This window comes from Scyliorhinus torazame, chromosome 19 (assembly GCF_047496885.1).
Source record: "Scyliorhinus torazame isolate Kashiwa2021f chromosome 19, sScyTor2.1, whole genome shotgun sequence".
Classification (NCBI taxonomy): Eukaryota; Metazoa; Chordata; class Chondrichthyes; order Carcharhiniformes; family Scyliorhinidae; genus Scyliorhinus; species Scyliorhinus torazame.
Window position 1 is genome coordinate 68,955,667 of NC_092725.1, and position 23,055 is coordinate 68,978,721.

Consider the following 23,055-nt stretch of genomic DNA (forward strand, 5'->3'; position numbering starts at 1 on the left):
GCAGGTTAGGTGGATTGGTCATGCTAAATTGCCTTTCGTGTCCAAAATTGCCCTTAGTGTTGGGTCGGGTTACTGGGTTATGGGGATAGGATGGAGGCGTGGGCTTGGGTCGGGTGCTCTTTCAAAGAGCCGGTGCAGACTCGATGGGCCGAATGGCCTCCTTCTGCACTGTAAATTCTATGATTCTAAGCCAGCGATGCCCACATCCTGTAACTGAATTTCAAAGTTTTAAATGTCAATCAGCACCACAGAGAGTGTGTAATATAAATACATTGATTAATCTTACATACTGAGTGATGTTGTCAATGATCGCAATAACTTTGGACTGGACTGTCTTTACAATACAATTTCCTGCTGCTGTTGCTGTTACAATCGTTTCTACTTAGATGACTAAGGAAATTGATCTGAATGTTTTATTGTCACTGTTCTAATGCAGTAGGTGGATAATTCTGCAAGTGGCTGAGCTCATTGAGGAGCACTCTGACAAACCAATTATGCACAATTAATGAATTTGAGTGCCCTATTGTAATAATACGGCAGATTTTGTTTGTTATGAAAGCCCATCGTGGCTTCTGTGAAGTTTCCATTCCTTCTCTGGCACTGGGAAATATCGAACAAGGTCCTGCAGTGTTTTATCACGGCAGTTGAAGTGTTTTGACGACTGGCGAGGTTGAATCCCCGAGTTCTCAGACTGCCAGCCAGTTCTACATTCTACTAGCTATTGGCCAAGCTTTAGGTTGTGAGCAGTGCCTCTGTGAGCAAAAGCACAAAGCTGGACTCATTATGTTTGAGGAATGCCCCTCGTCAGCAAGACTATCATTCTTGCTTACCCTGCTGGAAAGAGAGTCCAGAGAGAGAGAAAATTAAACAATTAGGAAAGAAAGAATTTAACATTCGTTCTGGCATGAGCCTCAACCAGTCCGAACAGTCACGGATATGCTTTAATTGTTGTATTTTTCATTATATTATTCTGTTTTAAATATGAGTCTCGCGATTTACAATGCAGCCAAATTGAAACGCCTGAAATTAATGATAAATTGTAGCATTCTCTTACCTTGGAATTCTATTCTGCTTATCCCTTAGGGTTGGTTTAGTCCTGGCCAGGTATTTGTTCTGGACGAATATTGTTCCCGCTATGGGCTGCGAGGTTGTCATCGTCATCTCTGCTATCTCAAGGAGCTGATAGAACGCGCAGACGGTGGCACGATGATAGATCCAACACTTCTGCATTATAGCTTCGCTTTCTGTGCCTCTCACGTCCATGGCAACAGGTGATTTTTTTTTTATGAACTAAAGTTCAACAGCAAAGATTGTATGCAAAAATTAAATAGAGTGGCGCACTCCGAAGAGAACGAAGAGCTTGAGCTTCTTTAACCCTTTTATATCTGATTGATCATTCAATTGACTGTTGTCCAAAGATTGCTGAACAGTATTATGAGTTACACATAATTACTATGCATCTGTATTCTTTTCTCACTTATATTCCAAAGTGGATAGTGGGTACTGTAATGCTGCCGAGTGACAGCCATTAACAAGCAGAAAGCAGTGTCAGTAACTAGTGACAATAACTGCAGGGCATACTAGTCCATTGACACTCACCGTCAAGGTTAGACTGTAAGACACAGGGGCAGAATTAGGCCACTCGGCCCATCGCGTCTGCTCTGCCATTCAATCATGGCTGATATTTTTCTTATCCTCATTCTCCTGCCTACTCCCCACAACCTCTGACCCCTTATTAATCAAGGCTCACAGATAAAGGATGACCACTTGGCTGAGGTACTGCATGCCAACCAGCATAATTAGAATAATATCTCAGCAAGGAGTCAAAAGTCCTTCTGAGAAGAGCAGTTTGGTAGTATCAATATGTTTATGGCCGATACTTTACCATCGTCCCGTCTTGGGTCACTGTCTGTGAGGAGTCTGCACGTTCTCGCCGTGTCCTTAGTGTCCAAAAAGGTTAGGCGGGGTTACTGGGTTACAGGAATAGGGTGGAAGTGTGGGCTTAGGTGGAGTAGTCTTTCCAAGGGTCGATGCAGACTCGATGGGCCAAATGGCCTCCTTCTGCACTGTAATTTCTATGTTCTATATTCTATGTTCCGGACCATAAACTATTACTTGACATGTTTTGTGAAGATAAACCGGCCCCGCTAATAGCATTGGCCAAAGTGCAAAGATGAGTATTGTTGTTGGTTCCGTGTTCAGATACCTTTCAGCATAGATCAGGTACCCAGATATCAAATGCTGACGCACTGAGCCTCCCATTTCCACAAAAAATATCTGAGCCTCCCACTCCATAGGAGACCATCCTAGCTCTGAATTTTCTTGACATTCTACCTATTTCATCTGCTCACATTAAGACTTGGACTGACAAAGACCAGAGCCTGTGTTGTCAAGAGTCAAACGGGTGATTCTCACGGACTGGTATTTTGAGAAGTCAGAACAAATCAGGCCGTACATGCAGCGTAGGGATGAAATTACTTGTGAGGACCGGGCCACCCTCAGGACGACAGCCTCTTCTTCAAGACTTGCACAGTGGGCATCCTGGTCAGTCCAAGATGAAGATGCTGGCCAAGAGTTCCGCTTGATGGCCAGTGATCAACAAGGAGATCAAAAGTATGGTCAACCATTGTAAACAGAGGGCGGCATGGTGGTTGCTGCTTCATGACACTGAGTACCTGGGTTCGATCCCAGCCCCAGTCACTGTCTGTGGGGTTTGCACATTCTCCCCTTGTCTGCGTGGGTCTTCGCCCCACAACCCAAAAAGATGTGCAGGGTCGGTGTGTTGGACATGCTACATTGCCCCTTAATTAGAAAAAAAATAATTGGGTATTCTAAATTTTTAAAAACCCATTGTAAACAGTGTCAGCCTCAGCACACTCTTCAGCCTGTATAAGATTTACACCTTTGGAAGTGGCCATGGTGACCCTGGATGAGGCTTCACATTGACTTTACGGGTTCCTAATATCTTTGAATGCGGTAGATGCTGACACAAGGTGGTTGGATGTGCAGCTTTTATGTTCAACGACTGGGACAACCACTGTGGACAAACTGCTCCACACCTTTGCCAAACTGGGCATACCAGAGGTGATTGTCTCAGAAACGGTACTGCCTTCACAGCCAAAGAGCTTTCAACTCTTTTTGTTAAGTCCAATGGGATCCAGCACAGACCATCCCACTTCAAGTGGGCTGACTAAAAGAGCGGTCCAAACCTTTAAAGCACTTCCACCACTGTGGTCACCCCGCCTGAATTATTAATGGGCAGATGCCTGATCTGTTGGGTACTCTGGATCTGTGGAGACTGTGTTTACCTTAGCAGTAACATAGACCGGCTACCAACACTTGTAATAGTGCAACTCTATTTTATTTAAGAGCTGTTAAACATACTTGTACTGTGGGTCGACACTTGCACTGTGGGTCGACACTATATTAGATTGACTGAAGACCTAGGCATAACCTGACCAGATTATACTGCTAGCACATGGTGGATGTATGTGCTACTGACTGCGGGCTCTGTCTCTCTCAGAGGCTGCATCCCGAATGAGCGGGAAAACTGGTGCCCTCTGTCTTTATAGTGACCGTGCCCTAACTGGTGATTGGCTGCTGTGTTGTGTGTGTTGATTGGTCTTGCAGTGTGTCAGTCAGTGTGTGTCTTTGCACCATCATATACTGATGTGTATATTATGACATCCCCCCTTTTCTAAAAAAAAATGTGTGTTCGTGGCAATAAATAATGTAGTATGCGAATGTTCCTAACTATGTGTGGCACATGCGAGCATATTTACAGGACTATGTACAGAAACTCTAAGATATTTACATTGGAAGGCGTCTAGTGCAGATGGACAGTATGTAACACAAAATATAACTAGAACAACAGTATGTACAAACCAGTGAGTTAATCAAACAGGGTAACGAAACAATCAGCTCATGAGTTCAAAGATTCTATGAATTCAGGCAGTTCATAAATTCAGTCTCTGAGGTGGGCGACGAATTCTGGTTGACCGCCTGAAGGGTGGGCCAGGGGCCGCCTGTTCTGGAATGGGCGGGGCTGTGTCAGACTCAGAGGGTGGCAGAGCGAAAGGGAGATCTGCAAAGTCCGTGACGGGTCCGTTGTGACGGCGGGGCGGGACATGATGATCTGGTGGCGAGTGAGGAAGGAGTCATAGTGCCCGCCTATTTCGGCGACGAAGAGAGCCGTCATGTAGACAAACCAAAAATGACCTGGGGGCCACTTGTCTGAGCCACCACAGCGGTGACGGACCAACCACCATCGGGAAGTTGGACACGGGCCTCATCATCAGGAGCCAGAGCAGGGAGATCCGTGGTGCGGACATCGTACGCCGATTTGTGTTGCGCCCGAGACAACTGCATTCAACGAAGGACCGGAAGGTTGTCCAAGTCCGGGACATGAATGGCCGGCACCGTCGTCCGCAGCGTGCGATTCATTAACAATTGAGCCGGTGACAGGCCGGTGGACAATGGAGCTGATCTGTAAGCAAGCAGGCGAGATAAAAATCGGATCCTGCATCGGCCGCCTTGCACAGGAGTCGTTTGACAATGTGCACCCCCTTTTCAACTTTGCCATTGGATTGGGGGTAATGGGGACTGGACGTGACATGTGTGAAGTTGTATCGTTTGGCAAAATTGGACCAGTCCTGACTGGCAAAACACGGGCCATTGTCGGACATGACCGTGAGCGGGATGCCATGGCGAGCGAAGGTTTCCTTGCACGCCCGAATGGCCGCAGTTGAGGTGAGGTCGTGTAGCCTAACTACCTCCGGGTAGTTTGAGAAATAGTCCACTATGAGGACGTAGTCCCGGCCAAGTGCATGGAACAAGTCAATGCCCACTTTGGTCCAGGGGGACGTGACCAACTCATGGGGTTGCAAGATCTCCCTTGGCTCAGCAGGCTGGAAACGCTGGCATGTTGTCCAGTTAAAAACGGCGTTGGCAATGTCCTCGTTGATTCCAGGCCAGTACACTGCCTCGCGGGCCCTGCCTCGGCATTTCTCCACTCCCAGGTGGCCCTCATGAAGCTGCTCAAGGACGAGGTTCCGCATGCTGTGCGGAATGACGATCCTGTCCAGTTTTAGTCGAATTCCATCTACCACCGCCAGGTCATCTTTGATGTTATAAAATTGAGGGCATTGGCCCTTGAGCCACCCGTCTGTCAGGTGGCGCATGACACGTTGGAGCAGGGGATCGTTGGCCGTCAGATTCGTCGTTCGTCCGTGGCGGGCAGATTGGATGCGGCGAATGCCACCTGAGCATCAATTTGGTACACGAAGCCTGCTGGGTCGCAGAGTGTGGTGACAGATCGGGAGAGTGCATCGGTCCTTACCCGGGGTGTAGACGGGTTTGAAGTCGTACCGCCTGAGTTTAAGGAGAATGCGCTGCAGTCGCGGCGTCATGTCGTTAAGGTCTTTTTGAATGATATTGACCAGTGGCCTGTGGTCTGTCTCGACTGTGAACTTTGGGAGTCCATAGACATAGTCATGGAATTTGACGACTCCGGTAAGAAGGCCCAGGCACTCTTTTTCAATTTGCGCACAGCGCTGTTCGGTGGGCATCATTGCACATGACGCGTATGCGACAGGAACCCATGAGGTGGCGTTGTCACGTTGAAGGAGCACTGCTCCATTGCCAGACTGACTGGCGTATGTGGAGATCTTTGTTTCTTTGGCCGGATCGAAAAATGCCAACACCGGGGCCTTGGTCAGCTTCGCCCTGAGTTCCTGCCATTCTTGTTCGTGGGCAGGGAGCCATTGGAACTCGGTTGACTTCTTAACCAGGTTCCTGAGAACCGTGGTGTGGGAGGCGAGGTTAGGGATGAATTGTCCCAGGAAATTGACCATGCCCAGGAAACGGAGGACCGCCTTCTTGTTCTTCGGTGTCTTCATGGCCTTAATGGCAGATACCTTGTCAGCATCCGGCTGCACGCCAAACTGTGAAATGTGGTCTCCGAGGAATTTAAGTTCTGTTTGACCAAAGGAGCATTTGGCCCTGTTGAGGCGGAGGCTATGCTCATGGATTCGTCGGAATCAAAATGAAATGAAATGAAAATTGCTTATTGTCACAAGTAGGCTTCAAATGAAGTCACTGTGAAAAGCCCCTAGTTGCCACATTCTGGCGCCTGTTCGGGGAGGCTGTTACGGGAGTCGAACCGTGCTGCTGGCCTGCCTTGGTCTGCTTTCAAAGCCAGCAATTTAGCCCTGTGCTAAACAGCCCCTAAAACAGGAGCAAACCGCGTCCCTTGGTGGTCTCGAACCACCAACCTTTCGGTTAACAGCCAAACGCGCTAAACAATTGCGCCACAGAGACTTGGACATGAGCGCTGGAAGATGCGTCGAAGGCGATCAATGTGCTCCTGTGCGGGGTGGTAGACCAGATGATGATGTCGTCCACATATACGCGAACCCCTTTGATACCTTCCATCATCTGCTCCATTATTCTGTGGAACACTTCCGATGCAGAGATGATGCCAAACGGCATCCGGTTGTAGCAAAACCGGCTAAATGGGGTGTTAAAGGTGCAGAGCTTCCGACTGGATGCATCGAATTGGATCTGCCAGAACCCCTTGGATGCGTCTAGCTTGGTGAAAAATTTGGCACGAGCCATCTCGCAGGTGAGTTCTTCGCGCTTTGGAATGGGATAGTGTTCTCTCATAATATTGGGTTGAGGTCCTTGGGATCAATACATGTGCGTAATTCGCCGGATGGTTTTTTCACGCACACCATAGAGCTGACCCAGTCAGTCGGTTCTGTAACTTTCGAAATTACGCCCTGGTCCTGGAGGTCCTGCAACTGCTGCTTGAAACGGTCCTTGAGGGGTGCTGTTACCCTGCGAGGTGCGTGCACCATAGGCGTGGCATTTGGTTTTAACAAGATTTTATAAGTGTATGGGAGTGTGCCCATGCCCTCGAATACACCGTGGTATCGGGTGATGATGGCGTTCAGCTGTGTCCGAAAGTCAATATCCTGAGATGCGGACGCGTCAGCGGGTGACAGAGAGTGAACCCTTTGGACAAGGTTTAGAAGTTTGCACACCTGAGCACCAAGCAGGAAGGCCTTAGTGGATCCCACTATTTTGAATGGCAGGTTAGCCTTTAATGAGCTAATCGGCGCATGAAGCGGTGGACCGGAAGATTTGCCATAACAAAAAGAACTGGGCAGACAGGAGCATTTTCCCCCTGGGCCAGGGGGGAACTGGAACTGGAAGGCAGTCTTTGCCGAGCCACTGAGGGAACATCAGCATGAAAACAAGGCAGACATAGAGGCCGCAGTGCAGGCAGCAATGGCCAAGGCCCTGGCGGAGGTGCAGCATGCCCTGGGCAGAGCAGAGGAGAAACTGGAAGCCCAAGAGGCGACCATTAAGGAACTGGAAAAAGCCGTGACTGACATGAGCGACCGGATCACGGCCCTGGAGAAGAAGGTGGTGAGACTGGGCACAAACACAGGGGAGCCTGAAGGGCAGGGTGGACGATCAGGAAAACCGCTCGAGAAGGCAAAATGTAAGGATAGTGGGCCTTCCAGAGGGGATCGAGGTTAGAAACCCCACGGCCTACGTGGCCGAGATGCTGGGCAATTTAGTGGGAGGAAAACTTTCCCCAACCCACCAGAAATGGACAGAGCACACCGGTCGCTGCGCCCGAAGCCCAAGGCAGGGGACTACCCGAGAGCAGTTATAGCAAAACTGCGCCGGTGTCAAGACAGGGAAACAATCCTGCACTGGGCTAGGCAAAACAGAACCTGCAAATGGGAAGGACACTCCATTAGAGTTTACGAGGACATTGGGGCAGACCTCGCCAGGAGACGGGCCAAATTCAATAGAGCGAAAGCAGCTCTGCACAAAACCGACATGCGTTTTGGTCTGCTGTACCCAGCGACACTCTGGGTCACATACCAAGAAAGAGAATACTTCTTCACAGCCCCCGCCAAAGCAAACAAGTCTGTCGAGGAACATGGGCTGGAAAACCAGCAGCTAGAGTAGAAATAAGGGGGCCCTGGCAAGGGGCAATAACACGCCGACGGGGGGAGGGGCGAGGGGTGAGGCAACGCCCCCACTCCCACCACGGCGAGTGCACCCTGAACAAAAAGCAAACCACTGCCCGAGGGACCGCTTCAGGTGGGAGACCAGGCCCCAGCATGAGGGAACGAGAGCAGCGGAGAAGGGAGAGCAAGCAAGAGGAGTGGGGGGACTACCCGCATGGCAGACACACAGTGGGCGGCCATGTCGGGTGCCCCCTGGACTAGGGAAACCCCGGAGAGCAGGGACCTGACCGCATGGAGAGAGCAGTGACAGCGGCCATCCTAGACGACCCCCTAACAAGGGGAGACCTCGGAGGGCAGGGGCGCATCCACCAGTTAAGTATGGTTAATCCCACAGGAGCAGGAGGACAGAAGCCCCCCACCAGGATAGTCACCAGGAACATAAGTGAACTCAAAGGCCCAGTGAAAAGATCCAGAGTCCTCACCCACCTAAGAAATATGAGGGCCAACATAGTCTTCCTCCAAGAGGCACACCTGAGAGAGCATCACCGACTGTGGGTAAGAAAGGGCTGGGTGGGACAAACCTACCATTCCTGCTGAGGGACGAGGGCCAGGGGGTTGGCAATACTGATCAGCAAGAAGACAATGTTTAGGGCGACAAAGACGGCTACGGACCCAGGAGGACGGTACGTCGTGGTCAGCGGGGCCCTGGATGGGGCACCGATAGTACTAGTTAACGTGCCCACACCCAACTGGGACACGAGCTTCATCAAGGAGACCATGGCAGAAATCCCTGACACAGCGATGCACCGGCTAATCATGGGGGGGGGGGGGGGGGGGGGGGGACTTCAACTGTGTTCAGGATCCAATGACAGACAGATCAAGCTGCAAAACGGGGAAAACCTCAAGCATGGCAACGGAACTCAGTTACTTGATGGAACAGACAGGGGCGGTGGACCACTGGAGGTTCACCCACCCAGGGGGGGAGGAGTTCTTCTTCTCTCCAGTACACAATGTATACACCAGAATTGACTTCTTTCTGGTGGGGAAAACGGTGCTTCCGGGGATAGAAAAAGTGGGATACTCCGCAATTGTGATATCAGACCACGCTCCACACTACATTGACGTGAGGCTGGAGACGGGCAGGGCCCAACGTCCCACATGGAGTTGGACGTTGCCCTAGTAGCCGAAAAGGCCTTAATCGAAAAGATACCGCGGGCCATCGCAGAGTGCACAGAGAACAACCAGAACGGGGCGGTCTCGCCCTCCACCTTCTGGGAAGCACTAAAGGCCGTAGTAATAGGGGAAATCATCGCTTTCATAGCGCGACGAGACAGGGAGAAAAGGGCGGCTAGGCAGCAGCTGGTCGACTCCATACTGGAGGTAGATCATAAATACTCCGAGGCCCCGACCATAGAGCTCCTGGCGGTAGGAAAGAGCTACAAAGGAACTTTGATCTGCTCTCCACCAGGAAAGCAGTGCACCAACTCCGCCAGGCACGTGGGACCCCATACGAACACGGAGACAAAGCCAGCTGCCTGTTGGCACACCAGCTGAGAAAGCAGGCAGCCACCAGAGAAATTGCACAAATCAGGGATACCAGAGGCACATTAGAAACAGAACCAGAAAAGATCAACAAAGCCTTCAGGGCCTTTTACCAAGGGCTGTAAACCTCAGAGCCCCCAATGGGGGAGTCTGGGATGAAACGGCTCCTTGATGGACTGGACATTCCAGTCGTGGGGGAGGGCAGAAAACGGGGCCTGGAAGCACCACTAGCATTGGGAGAGATCATGGACAGCATTAGCTCCATGCAGGCGGGGAAGACGCTGGGACCAGGGGAGTTCCCGGCGGACTTCTACAAAAAATTTGCAACAGCACTGGCCCCGCACCTGCGGGAGATGTTCACAGACTCGCTAGCGAGGGGCACACTGCCACCCACGCTAGCACAGGCCTCAATCTCGCTGGTACCTAAGAAAGACAAAGACCCAACGGAATGTGGGTCATACAGACCCATCTCACTGCTGAACGCAGATGCCAAAATACTGGCCAAAATCTTAGCCAAAAGGCTAGAAGACTGTGTACCAGAGGTGGTTGCAGAGGACCAGACGGGCTTTGTCAAAGGTAGACATCTTACTTCGAACATCAGGCGCCTGCTGAATGTGATAATGACCCCCTCTGGGGAGAGAGCACCAGAGATGATTGTCTCCCTAGACCCAGGAAAGGCCTTCGACAGAGTCGAATGAAAATACCTCATGGAGGTACTGGAGCGGTTCGGGCTTGGAACAGGGTTCACCTCTTGGGTAAAGCTCCTACACAACGCTCCCATTTCGAGCATACGGACCAACAACACCAACCCCCGATACTTCCAGCTACACAGGGGCACCAGACAACGATGCCCACTGTCCCCGATGCTGGTCGCTATAGCGATTGAACCACTAGCAATCGCGCTCAGAGCAGAAAAAAGCTGGAGGGGGATCCGAAGGGGCAGCAGAGAGCACAGAGTCTCACTCTATGCAGATAACCTGCTCCTCTACATTTCGGACCCACAAAGCAGCATGGACGGAATCATCGCGCTCCTGAAAGAGTTTTGCGCCTTCTCGGGCTACAAACTCAACATGAGCAAAAGCGAGTTCTTCCCGGTACACCCACAAGTAGGTGGGGCAGCACTAACGGGACTGCCGTTTAAACAAGCCCAACACAAATTCCGCTACCTGGGGATCCAAATAGCCCATGACAGGAAAGGCATCCACAATTGGAACCTCACCAGTCTGACAGAGGAAGTAAAAACGGACCTGCAAAGATGGAACACACTCCCACTCTCCCTCGCGGGGAGAGTCCAGACAATCAAAATGAACGTACTGCCCAGGTACCTCTTCCTACTTAAATCCATCCCGATCTACATCCCCAAGGCCTTTTTCATAGCACTGGACAAACTAATTGTGGCGTTTGTATGGGGGGGGGGGGGGGGGGGGGGTGAAGAATGCTAGGATCCCAAAGAAGGTCCCACAAAAAACAAAATCCAGTGGGGGGGCTAGCCCTCCCAAACCTACAATTCTACCACTGGGCGGCGACGGCCGAGCGAATAAGGGGATGGATCAAGGAGCCAGAAGCCAAGTGGGTGCGCACAGAGGAGGCCTCCTGCATGGGGACCTCCCTTCGGGCCCTCGCCACGGTGGCATTCCCATCCCCACCCAAACAACACTCCAGCAGCCCGGTGGTGATAGCCACCCTTCAGTCCTGGAACCAACTACGGCAGCAATTTGGCCTGACCAAAATGTCAGACAAAGCTCCCATCTGCAACAACCATAGGTTCACACCAGTGCTGACTGACGCCACCTTCAAAAGGTGGAAGCAGGACGGAGAGACACTGACAGTCAGGGACCTATACACGGATGGCAGGATCGCAACACTGGACAAACTGACAGAGAAATTCCAGGTAGCCAGGGGGAACGAGCTAAGGTACCTGCAACTAAAAAACTTCCTACGAAAGGAGACAAGGACTTACCCACAACCGCCACGACAGACATTACTGGAAGAGTTACTGGACGCAAGCATACTAGATAAAGGAAACTGTAGCGACATGTATGACCGACTGGTAGAGAGGGCCGACACTGTACTGGACGCAAATGGGAGGAGGACCTGGGGATTGAAATAGGGTGGGGACTCTGGAGCGAAGCACTGCACAGGGTCAGCACCACCTCCACGTGCACAAGGCTCAGCCTGATGCAACTAAAAGTGGTACATAGAGTCCACTTAACAAGAACCCGTATGAGTAGGTTCTTCCCGGAGGTGGCGGATAGATGTGAACGGTGCCAAGGAGGCCCGCCCAACCACGCCCACATGTTCTGGTCTTGCCCAGACTTGCAATGTGCTGGACAGCCTTCTTCGAGACAATGTCCAAAGTGGTGGGGATGAGGGTGGAGCCAAGCCCGAAAGTGGTCTTCGGGGTTTCAGACCAGCCAGATCTATTCCTGGAGAGGAGGGCGGACGCCCTTGCCTTTGCCTCCCTGATCGCCCGCCGTAGAATCCTGTTCGGCTGGCGGTCAGCAGCACCACCCAAAGCTGCAGACTGGCTGTCCGACCTCTCGGAATCTCTCCAAATGGAGAAAATCAAATTCGCCATCTGAGGGTCAGACGACAGCTTCCACAGAACGTGGGAGCCATTCACCCAATTGTTCTGGGACCTGTTTGTGGCCAATGAACAAGCAGAAGAATAGCCAGGAAGCCAAGAATCAAGTAGTCAAAGCATGAGAGGGGGAGATAGACCAGGAAGGGGGGGGACAACACAGCTAAACCTAAGAGGATAGAAAGGTGAACCACAGGAGGGGGGCGAGTGGGAGAGAGGGAAGGGACAGAGAAGAAGAGAGGAGAACCAGGGAGGTGGGGGGGAGGCAGGGAAATGGCAGCCGGAAGGAGGGCACAGGATACGATAACAAACTTGGCATCTCCAGGAACAGAGAGTAAGGAGAATACAGGCGAAAGACGGGAGGAACGGCTGAAGCGGAGGTGAGCGCGAGACGACAACGGCAGCGAGATCCGTCCAGGAGAAGCAAGTGACAACACCAACACCAAACCCATTTGGGTATTGCCCTTTGTATCTGTTTCTCCGGTACCCGAATGTATATTTACCTCCCCCCGCCCCCTCCCCACAAACAGTCACCTACTTATGTGTTGTAAAGCTGTACAGAGTTGCTGCTGTTGAGCTGGTGCACAATACCCTACCAGTTATTATGGACAGCTTGATTGCAACTTCCTGCTGGGAATCCCATTAAAGAATGCTGCAGTCTACTTCACTTTGAGATGTAAAGTTCTCACCATACAGATGAACAGATCGTTAAGCGTGGAACTCTTCAATGCCTTACTTTGCCAACGACAGCAAAATCGAGACCAATGTTTTTAAAAGGTGGTAAAAATATTTGAGATGGGGAGAGTTAGCAGCATGGCTGAGGAGTTTAGGGGCTCAGTGATGAGTGATAAGTGGGGGATGGGGTGGGTGTGGGACTGGGAAAGACAAACACATGAAGCTGGAGTCAAGGACAGAAGGTCACATCTGGGATATAAGTAGAACTGTGAGAATGGTGTGCAGCAATACCATGGAGGGTTTTGTAAAGGAGGACTGGGATGTTGACCTTACTACATTAAAGGACTGGGTGCCAGTGGTGTTATTTTGTTACAATGACATAAAGTTGCAAGTTGCCCATAAGGGATTGGCCAAGCAACCCATGTTGTGGGTTCATTTATGTACACATGAGAACAGTTATGCATAGGTAGAGAACTTGAAGACATCTGCAGCAGGGCTATGTTAGTCCACAGGTAAAAGTGGAGCTAAGACTGGAAGGCATGACACACTCATCTTTTAGTGATGCCATGCTGCTCTCCCTTAAAGGATAGCAATTGAAGGTTGTATTATTGGAGAAGTGACAGTTAGTGTGGAACAGGATGTAAGAGATGCAGTTCTCAATGAACTAACGTTTCTGAATGGTGGAGGTCTGAAGTTTGGAAAGGAGAGCATTGAAGAAGTTGAGATTGAGAGTAAAAAAAGATGCAAGTAATATTTCACTACATCATTGGAATGTGCGTTGCTAATGATCAGGGAATTCATCATGATATTACATGAATGTAAAACTGTGGTGAGCGGCCACACAAACTCCCCGTGTACACTCTTGGCAGGCTCTGCTCAGCCCTCCTACATCAGTGCAGCCATATTCAGAAAAGCAGCCATATTAACTAATCTTCCCTTCCAAAAATATTTTGTTGAACTTAAGATAAGTGCAAATGTGTGCTGTCCTGTCACTGCAGTTTACATTGCAACAGTGACCACACTTCAAAAGTTGACTGCAGACAGCACTGGGTCACCTGAGGTTGTGAAAGGTGCGTAATCCAAAAAGAGGAGAGAGAAGGCAGGAAACCATAGGCTAGTTACCTTAAAACATGTTCCCCATTGAAACATTGTTACGACCACCTGGGCTAGTGCGCGGTCAATTCCAGTCACATTTTACCCAAAGTCGCAACACAAGTGAATTAACCAATAATTCTTAGAAAAATACCCTCAGTCTTTGGCCCTTGGCTGCCCAATTACAGTCACCAGATTTGTAAATTTGAACATAATTACTTTTTATTTATAACAAGAACTGTAATGAAATATACAGCAAATAAAACTGGTTTACTATGATCTAATTTCCACTTTGACTTGCTCCCACCCTCTATACCCACACACACACACACACAAGACAAACACAAAGGGTGGTGGAAAGTGGTAAAGTTAATCTGGATGAAAGTGAAAAGATAAGAATCTTTGTTTCAGATGGTTGTTTCTCGAGCCTTTCTCCCTTCAAACTTTGCTTTCAGTTCCAGGTTTTAACTGTTGATTCATTCAGATCTCTGCAGGTTCAGAAATAGATCAACTGACAGCCTTTCTGGAGAGGGAGAGAGAGCAGAAGAGTGGGTCCTTCCCCTGAGTGTCCCAGGTTCAAAATTGAGCTCCTGAGGGCTCTGAAAATCATTCCACTCGAGTAGAACCCAATCACCATATGTTACCGGGCTGAATACGGCCTTTTGGCCAATTCCGGGGGGCTGGTTTAGCACAGAGCTAAATAGCTGGCTTTTAAAGCAGACCAAAGCAGGCCAGCAGCGCGGGTTTAATTCCTGTACCTGCCTCCCCGAACAGGCACCGGAATGTGGCAACTAGGGGCTTTTCACAGTAACTTCATTTGAAGCCTACTTGTGGCAATAAGCGATTTTCATTTCATTTCATTGGCCACCAGCCAATCATTCCAAGTCCCCCCAATCTCTCGGTTGCCAAAAAGTCTGAGTTCTCCTGTTTGAAAAACCAGCACCATATACTGGGCACGATCCAATGGCCACGCTGTGCCAGGAAAACAACTTACCACGGCGCAAAGTGGCCGGTGAAATCAGGGCGACCCTGCTCCCGGGATCTGGCCGGCTTACTGTAGGTAAAGGATAACCAATGGATGCACTGCATTTAGATTTGCAGAAGGCATTTGATAAGATGCCACGTCGACGGTTATTGTGAAAAATAAAAGCTCGTGGTGTAGGGAGCATAGGTAGAAGATGTGCTGGCTAACAGAAAACAGAGATGTTTTATTCTGTTTGGCAAGATGTAATAAGTGGTGTGCCATAGGCTCAGTGTTTTTACAATTTATATAAAAATGACGTTGATGAAGGGACCAAAGGTATAGCTGCTAGATTTGCAGATGACAAAAGATATGTAGGATAATAAGATGGGACAAGGACATGAGGGGGCTAAAAATGGATAAAGATAAGTTAAGTGATCAGGCAAAGACCTGACAAATAGAGTATAATGTGGGAAATTGTCCATTTTGGCAGGAAAAATAAAAAACATATATAAACCTTGAGAGATTGCAGAGCTCGGAGATGCAGGGTGTCCTAGTCGTGAATAAGAAAAGGCAACTATATAAGTGCAGCAAGTAATTAGGACAAGCAATAGAATGTTATCACTTATTGAGAGGGGAATGAATACAAAAGTAGCGAGGTTATGTTTCACCAAAGAGAAAATGCTGGAAAATCTCAGCAGGTCTGGCAGCATCTATCTGTAGGGAGAGAAAAGAGCTAACGTTTCAAGTCCAGATGACCCTTTGTCAGATGACCCTATGTCAAAGAGTCATTTGGACTCGAAATGTTAGCTCTTTTCTCTCCCTACAGATGCTGCCAGACCTGCTGATATTTTCCAGCATTTTCTCTTTGGTTTCAGATTCCAGCATCCGCAATAATTTGCTTTTATCCGGGTTATGCTTCAGTTGGACAGGACATTGGTAAGACTACATCTGGAGTACTATGTATAGTATTGGTCTCCAAATTTAAGGAAGAATGTAAATGTATTGGAAGTAGTTCAGAGAAGGTTTACTAAACTATACCTGGATTGTCTTATGAGAAAATGTTGGACAGACTGGGCTCCTATCTGCTGGAGTTTAGAAGACTAAAAGATGACATGATTGAAACATATATGATCCTGAGCGGTCTTGACAGGGCCAATGTGGATAATAATAATAATCTTTATTGTCACAAGTAGGCTTACATTAACACTGCAATGAAGTTACTGTGAAAAGCCTCTAATCGCCAGGTTCCGGCGCCTGTTCAGGTACACAGAGGGAGAATTCAAAATGTCCAATTCAGCTAACAAGCACGTCTTTCGGGACTTATGGGAGGAAACCGGAGCACCCGGAGGAAACCCACGAAAGCAGAGGGAGAACATGCAGACTCCCAACCCGGAAATCGAACCCGGGTCCCGGGTGCAGCTGTTCTTGTGGGAGAAGCTGGTACTCAGGGTCACGATTTTAAAAAAGGGGTCGTCTATCTGGGTCAGAGATGAAGAGGAACTTTTCCCAGAGGTTATGAGTGTTTGGAACTCTTTCAAAAGGCAGTGGAAGCAGAGTCAAAACAGAAGTAGATAGATTCTTGATAAGCAAGAAGGTGAAAGGCTATTGGGGTCAGATGGGGATATGGAGTTGAGGTGACAATCAGATCAGCCGTTATTTTACTGAATGGACGGAACAGGCTTGAAAGCTGGGTGGCCTACTCCTGCTCCTAATTCATATGTTCATCGAGTCTTTCTTCCTTTTCTTTTATCTAATTCAGTTTTACTTCAACTTAAAATTCCCTTGCTTTCTCTTTCCAGTTAGAAGGACCACATACAAACCTCTCTGGGCGCTGGATATAAATTTTGCTTTGTAAATAATACAGCCATGTTTCATAGTTTCTATTACAGAAAGTTTGACTTCCTTATGTGATGTGACAGCACTTGTCTGAGTGGTTATCAAAAGCAGCGGTTGAAGTGACAGGTTCTCGACCATTTACTGATATTCGTTTCAAGTGCAGGTTGTCAGAAGTGACATCTTCCTGGTTCACCTTTCTCACCTGTCATCTCGCGTAACCTAAATTGGCTCTTGGCCACCGTAACTTCAAACTGTCACCCACTGGAGTGCGCCTGAATATGACAGAATCCTCCAGTTTCTCTGCGCTGACTCTAATCTGCTCTGACAAGCCATGAACAGGCTGAACATAAGTCAGGAATTACCATCTAATGTCGGTCATTGAGCTGAAAGGAGATGACACGCTGCCACCTTGTCTGCGCAGGGACATCACAGAGATGTTACTCACTAATTCATGTCATATTTATCAAATTGTTTTGATACAGTACCCAGATCCTCTTGATCTGATGTATCACAGCTCCGCTTTCAGGTGATAGTTTCAACCTTGTCAAACTACTTTGACCAAGCAGGTCATCGACGATTGACAGAATGACATGTTTTTTTTTTACAAAGAAACTTTCTTTTAAGTTTTGTGAAAACTTTTATCATTCAAAGGTGACAAACCTGTGCCTCTAGCAATGTCTTACATAGCTTTAAAATACATTTGTATCATCGTAACCACTTAACCTGGCGTGACCCCCCTCAGAAAATTGCGACAGTTATTCGGGCTGGGTGACTTATATTCATTCCACTGAGACATTTCAAACCATTGATTCTTTGCTGGAAGATTCAAACTTGTGCATAGGAGCTTTGCATGAATAATAATCTTTATTAGTATCATAAGTAGGCTTACATTAACACAGCAACCGAGGACCTGCCAGACCAGGCATGTTGTCGAAGACTCCGACTGAGCAGAGAGACAGTGCAACATTTCTGCTCGATGATGACACACCTAGCACCGCAGGGGTATGGGGGAGGACACCAGCTCCCAATGGCCATCAAGTTGATGGTCGCCCTGAACCTTTATGCGAAGGGCTCCTTTCAGGCGCTGAGTGGGGACCTGTCCAGGATCTCACAGACCTCAGTGCGCAGGTGCATCCGCGCATTTAATCCCTGGCTCTGCGACTGCATCACGATTGATGGGATTGTCCATTCCAGAAGCCCGAAATCCGGCAGCGGGTTCTGGGATCGGCCTGCCCTCTGACTGTTCGCCCCCTCGGCTGTTCCTACCTCCACCTGCTGTACCCGATCAGCTGTGTGGTGCAAATCAGAAAGTGTCCCAGGAGCCTCTTCACTAAATTGCCTAACCCGCCGAGTGTCTCTGGGATGGTGGAGGGTGTTGGTGACAGCTGTGATGGAAAATCACTGTCATCCTCCGACTCGAGCTCCGGAGTCCATTGGAGGGCTGGTGTCTGAGCTGCTGTCATCGCTGCTCGGCTCATGGCAGAGCTCTGGCTGTGGCATTGGCTGGGGCCGGGGGACACCTGATGGACCTGCCCCATCAGCAGCAAGTCCTGCAAGACACAAACATAGGCGCATGATTAGGTGGTGGGGTTGGTGTGGGGTGAGGGTGGTGTGGGGGTGAGGGTGGTGTGGGGTGAGTGTGGTGTGGGTGTGGGGTGGTGTGGGATGAGGGTGGTGTGGGGGTGAGGGTGGTGTGGGATGAGGGTGGTGTGGGGTGGTGTTGGAGTAGTGTAGGGTGAGGTTGGTATGGGGGTGAGGGTGGTGTGGGGTGGTGTTGGTGGAGTGGGGCTGAGGGTGGTGTGGGGGTGACGGTGCTGTGGGGGATAGGGTGGTGAGGTGAGGGTGGTGTGGGGGTGAGGGTGGTGTGGGCTCGTGTTGGAGTGGTGTAGGATGAGGGTGGTGTGGGGCTGAGGGTGGTGTGGGGTGAGGGTGGTGTAGGGTGAGGGTGGTGGGGTGAGGTGGGTGATGGTGGTGTGGGGGTGAGGGTGGTGTGGGGGTGAGGGTGGTGTGGGGCTGAGGGTGGTGTGGGGTGAGGGTGGTGTGGGGATGAGGGTGGTGTGGGGGTGAGGGTGGTGTGGGGTGGTGGAGTAGTGTAGAGTGAGGGTGGAGTGGGGGTGAGTGTGGTGTGGGGTGGTGGAGTAGTGTAGAGTGAGGGTGGAGTGGGGGTGAAGGTGGTGTGGGGTGGTGGAGTGGTGTAGAGTGAGGGTGGAGTGGGGGTGAGGGTGGTGTGGGGTGATGGTGGAGTAGGGTGAGGGAGGTGGGGATGAGAGTGGTGTGGGGGTGATGGTGGTGTAGGGTGAGGGGGGTGAGGGTGGTGTGGGGGTGAGGGTGGTGTGGGGGTGAGGGTGGTGGGGATGAGGGTGGTGTGGGGGGGATCGTGGTGTAGGGTGAGGGTGGTGTGGTGTGGGATGGTGTTGGTGGTGTGGGGGTGAGGGTGGTGTGGGGGTGAGGGTGGTGTGAGATGGTGTTGGTGGTGTGGGAGTGAGGGTGGTGTGGGGGTGAGGGTTGTGTAGGGTGAGGATGGTGTGGGGATGAGGGTGGTGTGGGGGTGAGGGTGGTTTGGGGGTGAGGGTGGTGTAGGGGAGGGTGGTGTGGGGATGAGAGTGGTGTGGGGGTGAGGGTGGTGTAGGGTGAGGGTGGTGTGGGGGTGAGGATGGTGTGGGGGTGAGGGTGGTGTGGCGGTGAGGGTGGTGTGTGAGGGTGGTGTGGGGGTGAGGGTGGTGTGGGGGTGAGGGTGGTGTAGAGTGAGGGTGGAGTGGGGGTGAGTGTGGTGTGGGGGTGAGGGTGGTGTGGGGGTGAGAGTGGTGTGTGAGGGTGGTGTGTGAGGGTGGTGTGGGGGTGAGGGTGGTGTGTGAGGGTGGTGTGGGGGTGAGGGTGGTGTGGGGGTGAGGGTGGTGTGGGGGAGAGGGTGGTGTGGGGGTGAGGGTGGTGTGGGGCTGAGTGTGGTGTGGGGTGGTGTTGGAGTAGTGTAGGGTGAGGGTGGAGAGGGGGTGAGGGTGGTGTGGGGGTGAGGGTGGTGTGGGGTGGTGTTGGAGTAGTGTAGGGTGAGAGTGGAGAGGGGGTGAGGGAGGTGTGGGGTGAGGGTGGTGTGGGGGTGAGGGTTGAGGGGGGTGTGGGGTGGGGGTGAGGGTGATGTGGGGTGAGATTGGTGTGGGGGTGATGGTGGTGAGGGTGGTGGGGGTGAGTGTGGTGTGGAGGTGAGAGTGGTGTGCGGTGGTGTAGGGTGAGGGGGGTGTGGGGGTGAGGGTGGTGTGGGGGTGAGGGTGGTGTGGGGGTGAGGTTGGTGTGGGGTGAGGGTGGTGTAGGGTGAGGGTGGTGTTGTGGTGTGGGGGTGAGGGTAGTGTGGGATGGTGTGGGTGGTGTGGGGGTGAGGGTGGTGAAGGTGGTGCGGGATGGTGTTGGTGGTGTGGGGATGAGGGTGGTGTGGGGTGAGGCTGGTGTAGGGTGAGGGTGGTGTGGGGTGAGGGTGGTGTGGGTGTGAGGGTGGTGTAGGGTGGGGGTGGAGTAGGGTGAGGGTGGTGTGGGTTGAGGGTGGTGTGGGGGTGAGGGTGATGTGGGGATGAGGGTGGTGTAGGGTGAGGGTAGTGGGGATGAGGGTGGTGTGGGGGTGTAGGGTGAGGGTGGTGTAGGGTGAGGGTGGTGTAGGGTGAGGGCGGTGTGGGTGAGGGTGGTGTGGGGGTGATGGTGGTGTGTGGGTGATGGTGGTGTAGGGTGAGGGTGGTGTGGGGCTGAGGGTGGTGAGGGGTGGTGTTGGAATAGTGTAGGGTGAGGGTGGTGTTGGTGGTGTGGGGGTGAGGGTGTTGTGGGTGTGAGGGTGGTGTGGGGGTGAGGGTGGTGTGGGGGTGAGGGTGATGTAGGCTGAGGGTGGTATGGGGGTGAGGGTGGTGTGGGGTGGTGTAGGCTGAGGATGGTGTATTGTGAGGCTGGTGTGGGGCTGAGGGTGGTGAGGGGTGGTGTTGGAATAGTGTAGGGTGAGGGTGGTGTTGGTGGTGTGGGGGTGAGGGTGTTGTGGGTGTGAGGGTGGTGTGGGGGTGAGGGTGGTGTGGGGGTGAGGGTGATGTAGGCTGAGGGTGGTATGGGGGTGAGGGTGGTGTGGGGTGGTGTAGGCTGAGGATGGTGTATTGTGAGGCTGGTGTAGGGTGAGGTTGGTGGTGTGAGTGAGGGTGGTGGTGTGAGGGTGAGGGTGGTGTGGGGGTGAGGGTGGTGTGGGGTGAGGGTGGGGTGGGGGTGAGGGTGGTGTGGGGTGAGGGTGGTGTGGGGTGAGGGTGGTGTGGGGTGGTGTTGGAGTAGTGTTGGGTGAGGGTAGTGTGGGAGTGAGGGTGGTGAGGGTGGTGTAGTGTGAAGGTGGTGAGGATTGTGTAGGGTGAGGGTGGTGTGGGGGTGAGGGTGTTGTGGGGTGTGGGTGGTGTGGGGGTGATGGGGGTGAGGGTGGTGTTGGAGTAGTGTAGGGTGAGGGTGGTGTGGGGGTGATGGGGGTGAGGGTGGTGTTGGAGTAGTGTAGGGTGAGGGTGGTGTGGGGATGAGGGTGGTGTGGTGGTGAGGTGGGTGTGGGGTGGTGTTGGAGTAGTGTAGGGTGAGGGTGGTGTTGGTGGTGTGCGGGTGAGGGTGTTGTGGGAGTGAGGGTGGTGGGGTGAGGGTGAGGGTGGTGTAGGGTGATGGTGGTGTGGGGGTGAGGGTGTTGTGGGGTGTGGGTGGTGTGGGGGTGAGGGTGTTGTGGGGTGAGGGTGGTGTGGGGGTAAGCATAGTGTAGGGTGAGGGTGGTGTGGGGGTGAGCGTGGTGCAGGGTGAGGGTGGTGTGAGGGTGAAGGTGGGGTAGAGGCTGGTGTGGGGGTGAGGGTGGTGTGGGGGTGAGGGTGGTGTGGGGTGAGGGTGGTGTGGGGGTCAGCGTGGTGTAGGGTGAGGGTGCTGTGGGGGTGTGGGTGAGGGTGGTGTGGGGGTGAGCCTGGTGAGGGTGGTGTATGGTGAGGGTGGTGTGGGGGTGAAGGTGGGGTGGGGTGGGGGTGAGGGTGGTATGGGGGTGTGGGTGGTGTGGGGGTGTGGGGGGTGTGGGTGGTGTGGGGTGAGGGTGGTGTGGGGGTCAGCGTGGTGTAGGGTGAGGGTGCTGTGGGGGTGAGGGTGGTGTGGGGTGAGTGGTACGGGGGTGAGTGTGGTGAGGGTGGTGTGGGGGTGAGGGTGGTGTGGGGTGAGGATGGTGGTGGTGAGGGTGGTGTAGGGGTGAGGGTGGTGTGGGGTGAGGGTGGTGTGGGGGTGAGGGTGGTGTAGGGTGAGGGTGGTGTGATGGTGAGGGTGGTGTATGGTGAGGGTGGTGTGGGGGGGAGGGTGGTGTGGGGGTGAGGGTGATGTGGGGTGAGGATGGTGGTGGGTGAGGGTAGTGTAGGGGTGAGGGTGGTGTGGGGTGAGGGTGGTGTGGGGATGAGGGTGGTGTAGGGTGAGGGTGGTGTGATGGTGAGGGTGGTGTATGGTGAGGGTGGTGTGGGGGTGAGGGTGGTGTGAGGGTGGTGTGGGGGCGAGGGTGGTGTAGGGGTGAGGGTGGTGTGGGGTGAGGGTGGTGTGGGGGTGAGGGTGGTGTAGGGTGAGGGTGGTGTGGGGGTGAGGGTGGTGTGGGGGTGAGGGTGGTGTAGGGGTGAGGGTGGTGTAGGGTGAGGGTGGTGTGGGGGTGAGGGTGGTGTGGGGGTGAGGGTGGTGAGGGTGGTGTGGGGTGAGGGTGGTGTGAGGGTGGTGTAGGGGTGAGGGGTGTGTGGGGTGAGGGGGGTGTGGGGGTTAGGGGTGGGTGGTGTGGGGGTGAGGGTGGTGTGGGTGTGAGGGTGGTGTGGGGTGAGGGTGGTGTGGGGTGGTGATGATGTGGGTTGACACACGTGTCACGAGGAACTGCAACTCAGCAAGGTCTCACTTCGTCAGTGGCCAAACTCCACCTCGGCAGTTTTCCTTTCCACTGGGCCGCCAACCATGTCCAGGGCACCCTGCTTAGCCACAGTGAGGGGCCACTGGTCCGACAGTACCCCTCCTGCCTTCTCCCGCTACCGGTGGTTGGGCGCGCTCTTCTCATTGGGGGGGGGGATGCGTTTACAGGCAACAATGGTGTTAGACAGTCTGACACATGCAGCCCAGTGGGGTGGGTAGCTGGTGACCTCAGTGTCCAGGGCACCCGGCCACTGCGGCCGATATGGGTACCTACATGTGGTGCAGGGTGGGGGTTCGCTAGCCCTCTGGGTGGGATGGGGGTACGGGGGGGGGGGGGGGGGGGGCGGGGGGAGGTTGGGTGACGTGTGTGTGGGATGGGTGTTGGTACCAGGGGCACAGTGCTGCCCACTTACCCTGGCCGCCCTGAGGTGATCATGCAGTTTTGTGCGGCACTGCTGGCTGGTCAGGATGACGTT

The 23,055-nt window shown here is 52.5% G+C and overlaps 1 protein-coding gene and 1 non-coding gene across 16 annotated transcripts in view; one reads left to right on the top strand and one right to left on the bottom strand.

Moving 5' to 3' along the window:
• Positions 1-23,055, top strand: part of cadps2 (Ca++-dependent secretion activator 2) — a 1,044,194-nt gene that overhangs the window by 734,153 nt on the left and 286,986 nt on the right. For all 15 annotated transcript variants that reach the window (XM_072484477.1, XM_072484475.1, XM_072484478.1 and 12 more), the window contains exon 13: positions 1,084-1,271. In XM_072484477.1, coding sequence (XP_072340578.1) covers positions 1,084-1,271 — 188 coding nt within the window. The remainder of the gene's footprint in view (positions 1-1,083; positions 1,272-23,055) is intronic.
• Positions 6,245-6,318, bottom strand: trnan-guu (transfer RNA asparagine (anticodon GUU)). Its single transcript has one exon. It is a non-coding gene; the product is annotated as a tRNA-Asn (tRNA).